Here is an 8,011-nt window from a genome sequence, read left to right on the forward strand (position 1 = left end):
GGCTCCTGCTGCTATGGGCTGCCACTGTGGGCTGGGGCTTTTCCTGGCAAGGCCTGAGCCAGGCCATGCTTGGGGCAGGTGGTGCTGGGAGCGGGGCTGAAGAGGCAGGGGAGACTGCAGCCATCCCAAAATTCACCATAGCCTCCCCTATCCTCCCTCCCAGTACCACTGCCACCTGCCCCAAGCTCAGCACGGCTCAACCCCTCCCACCGGGAAGAGCCCAGCCTGGCCCCCAACCCACAGCAGCAGCCCACAGCAGCAGGAGCTGCACCCACTGTCCCATGCCCTGCCCCAGCTATGTAGCACCTGCCTCAGCCCCATTCCTTCCCTCACCACCGGTGGAGAGAGGATCAAGGCCCCACTCTCCCCAGCCCATGGGGCTGGGTTCTTCCTGTCAGGGGGATTGGGCCACACTGCACTCAGGGTAGGCAGCAGGAGCTCTGGGAGAGCAGGTTGGGGGGGGGGGGGCTATGGCAAATTTTAAGGTGGCTGCAGCCCACCCCCCAATGTAGCACCCCGTCCTAGCACCACCACTGCCCACCCCAAGCACAGCCCGGCCCAGCACCCCCACTAGGAACAGTCTAGTGCCACCCCGGCCCCACCACACTTCCTTGCTGCTGATGCAATCAAGGTCTTGATTACATGGGCCAGGCAGCTATTTATTAGCTTGTAAAGTGCATTCCCTTTATGCATATTCGAGTTACGTGCAGTTTTTCAGGAATGCATCTACCACATAAAGCAAGGGAAACCTATAACTCTTTCCCCTTTGCATGACCTCAGCACTGCTACAAAGGTCAGATAATTCCCAAAAATATATGATCACCCTGGAAACACTGCCAAGGCACCACACCTTGTGGTTTCCATTTAGAATACTAATATTTTACCATGCTGGAAATATTAATTCATTGACAGATTTTGCCCACTCAACTTACTGAAATAAAAACAATGTTCCTTATGTTTGTTTCAAAACAAATGATGTACCAGGGATATTATGATAACCACAAAAAGAAGCTAGTAAAAAGGAAACTGACAAAATATTGTTCATATTTAAAAGGAAGATAACTTCTTAATAAATAATTTCATTATGGAAAAATACCTCAGATATTAGCATTATATAATTGGGCCTATGTCTAACGTGAATTTATATCTCAAGAAAAAAGTTAAAGGACAATATAGTTATAAAACCAAACAGACTAAATAAAGCATATGCTGCTTCCATTGAAATCATTTGGAATTTTAAGCAAAATTCAGAGCTTAAGTATCATGATTTCATCATAAATAAGACTACACTTTTAAAGGTTATTGACATAAGTTATACGCATTTCTTCACCTATGATTTTAATTACAGGCCTACACAACTCATCAACAATATCATCTTTACAACTGTCCTTTTAAGAATACATAATATTCTTGCAGTCTAGACAAACTAGAAATAAAATAAGGCTCTGGATAGATGTGTTGTACTTGAAATGCTGGAAACCTTTGGCTGGGGTGGACTACGTCTACCAGCACAGACTTCAATCGTAGCAAGGTGACTTTCACTATGACCTGGCAGTCCTTGCAGAGCAGCAAAACTAGGTGCCAATTCCTCACATCTGGGGTCTCCCTTTTTGGGCAGCAGAGTCAGTATGGCCCTCTTGCATGATGGAGGAAGCTGCCCATCCTCTTTAGATCTGGACCACACTGCAGCAAATTGCAGCCCAACCACATCCCAGAACATAAGTAAAACTCCACTGATGCTGACCCAGTAAATGGCATTACTTACGTTCTTTTAGAAGTTTGAGCATGATTTTAAGTATCCCAAACATGATGTTCTGGAATTTATCAAAAGGTGACACTCATTGGTATCAACTTGAGATATTTTGTATTGACAGGCTGAATACTTATCTCATTATGTAGTGCAGTCTACTGTTAAACATAACTCAGAATATACAGAAAAATAGTCAGATCTCACAAAAAGCATCAAAAAGATTGAATTAGCACAACTCTGTCTCACAAACACTCTGAAATAAAGAGCTTTAACATTAAAAAATGTTGAAGATTTAAAATAAAACTTGTATATTTTCTAGGGCTGTGTGATGCTTTGGTTGCTGATTCGATTCGAAGGAGATTTGGCCCAATTTGGCAGCCCCCAGCAGCACTTCTGGTCTACTTCTGGGTCTACCATGAAGCATGTGGGGGACCTCCACCCCGCCCCTTGACTCAGCGACTGGTGCCTCCTGGGTCCAGGGAGCACTTGGCAGCAGACCTGGAAGTGGAACGGAAGTCCACCTGTGGTCCTGTGGGACACTCCATCCACCCTACCATCTCAGTGTTCATGAGCCGCACCTGGTACCTCAAGGTATGTAGAAAACACATATAAAGCTGTGTCCATGGTCAAACCGCAGATTCTCGAATCAGAATCAAATCTTCCAATTCAGATTTGACCAAATCAAATGGGGACAGCGATCCAAATCAACAAATCTAATCACTGTCCCCTGAATTGGGCCAAATCCGAGTCCAAATCCAATACAGCCTGCTTCACACACCCCTAATATTTTCCCCCATTAGGAAATCTTACCAACTTGGTTAAAATTCCTGGATTTTCAGTTATTTTGTCAGATTCTTTAGCAGGCTAAAAACTGATTTTTTGATAAATTAGCTTTTTGGGCCCATGTTTCTCTTATCTATTTCACTGAAAACACTGTGCTGGAAGAAGGTTGGAACCCAAGCTTTTTTTGTTTAAGTAGTAACTCCTATAGTTTACCTTACAGAGCCTTCTGGGACGTTTGGAACATAGAGAGTCACGGGAAGAGGTGATTGGCTTGAGGATTTCATAGCTGCCATTGCACACTGAGCTTCCGATTCATTGCGAGGGGCAGAAACCTTTCTACAGCCTAGGTACGTCAGTTTATTAAATAATACACTGTCCTCCTCTGGTGGTTCACTGGGAGAAGAGGGTCTGGGAGCAGAGATTTCTGAAAAGGAAGAAAAGAATAATTAAACTCCTACCTTTAGTATAAATAAAGTATGTCTTGCCTTCCAAATCTAAGGATGTTAACCTGAAAGAATTTTTCAGTATACTAAAGCAAACTTCATGAAGTGCTACCCTAGACAAAAGTCAGGAGGACGTTGAATGGCATTTATGAAATGGCTGTAATGCAGTACATTTGTGAAGTGTTAGCAGTGAAAGAGATCCACACTGATTTGTTTTGTTATATAAACCATTCTAGGAATACCTTTACATTTACATCAGCATCTTTATCTACTGACTGTGGGTCCATCCCGTTCAACAGTCAGGTTAAATACCTCAAATAAATACATGTAAGCTACCCTACCACTGCTGCTAAACTTGAAGCTGGTGGACATACCAAACCATTTACCTCTCATCATATTCACAGAGCCTCATCCACTGGATCCACTTCATAGTGGAACAGGTTTATCCTTTAACCAAGCCTGCAACAAAACACATCTGAACCTATTTTAATCCTCTTATATTCTCATAATACTTCATGGTTTACATCCAATTATGAGAAGTTTGTTATTTAATGGCCCAGTGTTCCAATGGGATTGTTAGGGTAATCTGATAGCCATGATGGTCCAGGAATTATTCAAGGCAAGAATTTCTTTGGGTGGTGTCTTTTACTGGATCAGTAAAAAAACAAAACAAAACTCTATCTTTGACTTGGTAAAGTTTGACAAGCTTTTGAATGTGAAATATTCTTCTTTTCCTAACACTGAGGCATTGCAGCAACCTCTCACAAAATGCTGAATTTCACCTGTAACGTGTAATACCTTTCATATACTCGTAAAACCTATATCTATATGCATCTATACAGGGAAATGTAAGTTCACACAAAGTTAAGATTGATAACTCCTTACCGTCTGACAGCTGTTTTTCCAGCACACTCTAAAATTCACTTGTGTTGCCTTGAACTCTGTACCTCAGTGGCACAGGTTAATCAAAATTTAGGGTCATTTATCCAATTGTCTCCCACAACAAAAAGAACTTTCTCCTAAAGCAGACAAATTCTATCATCTTTCTTGCAGACATAAGGATCAAACTATAGCTCAGATCACACCCCAAACTGTCTGTTTTTCAACACTAAGCCTACTTAATTCTTGACACTCAGACCCCTTTGGAAAAGCAGTAGAGAGCACAGTACTGCTGGGGTGGACCATGCAAAGAATTGTATGCCTATTCTGTGCTGGTAACAGCATCTGGTTCCTTTCAATTTTAAATTATAATAGATAACATTTTTAGATTAAAAGTTCTGGATGCTAGATTTCTAAGTATTACATGGGATATCTGCCTTTCCCTTCAGCAGATTCAGAATCCTAAGAGTCTAACCACAATCTTTTTGCCCCACAGGCCAGATGGGCATTGCCCAGTCCCTCCACAGGCCAGATGCAACAGTGAAGGGGAAAGGAGGTATGGTCCAGTCCCAGACTGCCATGCAGGGCTGGGGAATTTGGCAGCAGTGAAGGTGTGGCAGTATTAATTACCACGACTCCTGCACTACCAAATTTCTCAACTTGAGGAGCCAGATTTGGCCTACGGGCTAGGCCTACTATAGTTCTTCCTCCTAATCCTGAACACCTTCCTCAGAGATGGTAATGTTAGGTTCTGCATCTGTAAGAGCCATGTAAAGGGACTAGGAATAATTACTACTAACTGTGGCCAGCACATTATTTAATTTTTCTTCAGTTTTACTAAAACAGATTTCCACCATCAGAGCTGACTGAATCTGTGCCACAGTTCAACCAGACATCTCCATGACTGCCAATTCTTCATCTGACTCAGATTTTTTGTTTTCTACACTGCTCGCACACTTACTCTTAATCCTCTTCTCCCACCCCTTTATGTTTGTAGGTATCTGTAGCAGGGCACTGAGGTGCCTGCTACTTGTGGAGCAATAAGTAAGGAATCTAGCTGTGGGTTGCCAGGGTGACTGGTGGGAATCAGCTGACTGGAAGGGGCAGGGCCTGGCTCCCATACAACCCCAGGCTGAGGCCAAGCAGGCAGTTCCCCACCAGCAGCCAAGGGAGAAGGAGCTCTGCCAGAGCAGAGGGGAGAGTCCTGACTGCACGAGCAGCTCTTGATTGCTGTTATGGGGTGGAGAATTCCCTGGTAGGGACTGAATGTTGTTTAGCCAGACAGCTTAGATTTTATGTTATAGCCCAGGGGCTTGTGTTTTGTGTTTGCTGTTTAGACCGGTGGTTTGGGTGAGGCTATTAGGAGTTGGAGGAGGCCTCATAGGGGACCCCCGGTAGCATGGGGACCCCGGCGCAAGCAGGGCCACAGAAAACCCAGGGTGGACAAGGGGGCCAGAATATTGTAAGGCCCAGACTAACCCATGTGAGTACCATCTGCGAGGCTTGGGCTGCGGTGTACGGGAAGGAAAGGAACCGCAGATAGTGCCCCCTGGCATCGGGGCAGAAAATGGGCAGCCTCCTGCTGAATTAACATCCTCTAATTAAGCAATTAACAACAAGGCATGGCAGGCTAGAAGGCAGGCAGTTGGCCCATAACAGGTGGGCAGGGTCACTAATGGCCAGACTCCGAAGAGGCACACCTGTCACAGTATCAAATAATCTACTCCACATTGCTAGAATAGGTACCTTAATTCAGGGATGGCCAACCTGCAGCATGCATACTACAAGAGACAAAGAAGGCCTCTGTGCAGGGCACATGCCAGATAAGGGAGGGGGAAAGCAGCACAGCAGCAGATGGGGCAGGGAAAGGGGTCTTGTGTGGTATCTAGGGAAGGCACAGGCTTAATTTGTGGGACATCTGCCAAAAAGTTGGTCCTCACCATCTTAACTGCAGAAGAAGAGATTTTTCCTTTACTACATCCCCCTTGAACTCAGTGGTAAACTGGAGGCACCCATCTGAGACCAGTTTTTCTGTTTCTTGCAGCCCTCCATGCACTAAGACACAGGTTTTCAATCAGGGGTACATGTACCTCTGGGTGTACTTTGGAAAGCTCCAGGGGATACGTAGAAATGGTGCAGAGAAGCTGGCAGCACTTCTGGTTTTGCTACAGCTCGGGGGACCTCCCCTTCCCCCCCCCGTAGACCAACTGCTGGGGGACACCCCCCCAGCTTCTCAAGAGGCTGCTGGGGGACTCCCTGTTTCTTGACCAGCTGCCAGGGTACCCTGATCAAAAAAGGTTGAAAACCCCTGCACTAGGAGAACAACTCACAACTTCACTTGACCTCATCTTTCCAGAAAGCCAGAGAGCTGGTGCTAGTACCACATTAAAAGTGTGTTTAAAGTAGGTGAGTGGATTTTCTGCAAACATTGTTAATGTTAGGGAGGCAGGATAGAGTATTCTCACTGCATCAGTTTTCTTCACACCAAGACCCATTTCGCTTCTCCTTACAATACCAACCATAGACAGAAGTTCTCTTACATTTCTACTTTCCCTGGCTGTAGTTCATTATTGTTTGTATTTAATCCATTAAACTTGTAAAAGGGACTTAAAGAGAAAAAACATTTGAAATAAGGTCTGAAAACACTTCAATTTGTGACATATAACATTTACAGATACAGCTGGCAACAAACTATACAAGATACCTCTATTGCTTCCTTCACCCTGCTTGATATTTCTCTTACGCAGACCAAGGCTCAGGCAGTTCTTCCACTGACACAGTGACAAAATGAGAACCTTGATTGAGATGGTAATACCGAACTGGGTAACAAGACGCAAATGATCTACTTTGTAGTTTGTCTTGGCCCATATTGGACAAGATGAGTCTTCATTGCTTTGTCCAGTCTAATTTTGAATACTAGGAATTTTTAAGTTTATTTCAATTTTTCAGAACGCTAGTTCATGACCTAGATGCAACTTAACCAGTACCTGTAATAGAAGGGTCCAGAATTAGATGTAAAGATGGTGATGAGTGATTTGCTTGACAGGCTGACACATCTCCAGCTGCCTGCTTACAAGGAACACTGGAGCTTTCACAGTCAGTAGCATAACTGTTCTGGCCTTTTTCAGAATCCCTCAGTATCTCTTCCATGGCTTTCTCCAATTGTTCATCTCCATTTGAAAATATCTGGACCCAGGAAAAGAGCAAACAGAAGGCAAAAGTAATAGATAGTTTTTCAGTATTAGTAAACAAGTACTTTAAAAAGTATTTTAGAACACATTGTTTTTTTCCAAAAGTTTTTAAAATTTGGGCAAAAAAACCCCACCACATGTAAAGTAGCTAAAACACATACCCACATAACTCAGGTAGATGAAGACAAGGCACCTGAAACTCACCCGTCTTCATTAAGTTCATCTGTCAACTAAAGCTAACAACATCCTATACACCTACATAGATAGGGACTACTAGAATTCATGCCAGAAGAGTGCTATGTGGCGGCTCCTATAGTTTTGCAGTTTCCCATGTGTACCCCCTCCCACCACCACTGATTGGCAAAGGGGCTCCGTCAGCTATGCCATTTGTGACCAATAGCCAGAAAGTGAAAACCACAATTTTAAATACATCATGGTTTTTGCCTCCCATCCAGTCAGCAGCAAGCAATGGGGCCACTGGGGCCACTCCACGATTCAGCCTCAGGAGGCAAAAACTGAGGCATATTTAAAACTCCAGTTCTGACCTCTCCACCAATCAGAGGCGAGCTCTTCTACCAATCAATCAGTGGTGGGGAAACATGCAAAGGAAGCTGCAAAATTAAAGGATTCACTGCACAGTGCACTTCTGACGTAAGTTCCAGTGGACCCTATACATAGGTCATGACAATTTGGACCCTATACAAAGGTCATGACCTGGGCCTAGAGTGAGTGAGGATTTAGTTAAGGAGCTTCTGAAGGGGCTGGACATTTTTAAGTCAGCCGGCCCTGATGATCTTCACCCTAGAGTCCTGAAGGAACTCGCTGGGGTCATTGCAAGTCCCCTGGCACAGCTTTATGAACACTCGTGGTGCTCTGGAGAGGTGTCGGAGGGCTGGAAGAGGGCCAACATGGTTCCCATCTACAAAAAGGGGAGGAAAGAGGACCCGGGGAACTACAGGCCAGTC

The 8,011-nt window shown here is 44.5% G+C and overlaps 1 protein-coding gene across 3 annotated transcripts in view; it reads right to left on the minus strand.

Moving 5' to 3' along the window:
- Nucleotides 1–8,011, minus strand: part of RABGAP1L (RAB GTPase activating protein 1 like) — a 559,138-nt gene that overhangs the window by 547,075 nt on the left and 4,052 nt on the right. For all 3 annotated transcript variants that reach the window (XM_019501851.1, XM_019501852.1, XM_019501853.1), the window contains exons 2-3: nucleotides 6,843–7,041; nucleotides 2,747–2,957 (exon numbers count right to left, since the gene is read on the minus strand). In XM_019501851.1, the coding sequence (XP_019357396.1) occupies nucleotides 2,747–2,957; nucleotides 6,843–7,041 (410 nt within the window). The remainder of the gene's footprint in view (nucleotides 1–2,746; nucleotides 2,958–6,842; nucleotides 7,042–8,011) is intronic.

The sequence above is a fragment of the Gavialis gangeticus genome, unplaced genomic scaffold, assembly GCF_001723915.1.
Source record: "Gavialis gangeticus isolate Ggan-Ray unplaced genomic scaffold, GavGan_comp1, whole genome shotgun sequence".
Taxonomy (NCBI): domain Eukaryota; kingdom Metazoa; phylum Chordata; order Crocodylia; family Gavialidae; genus Gavialis; species Gavialis gangeticus.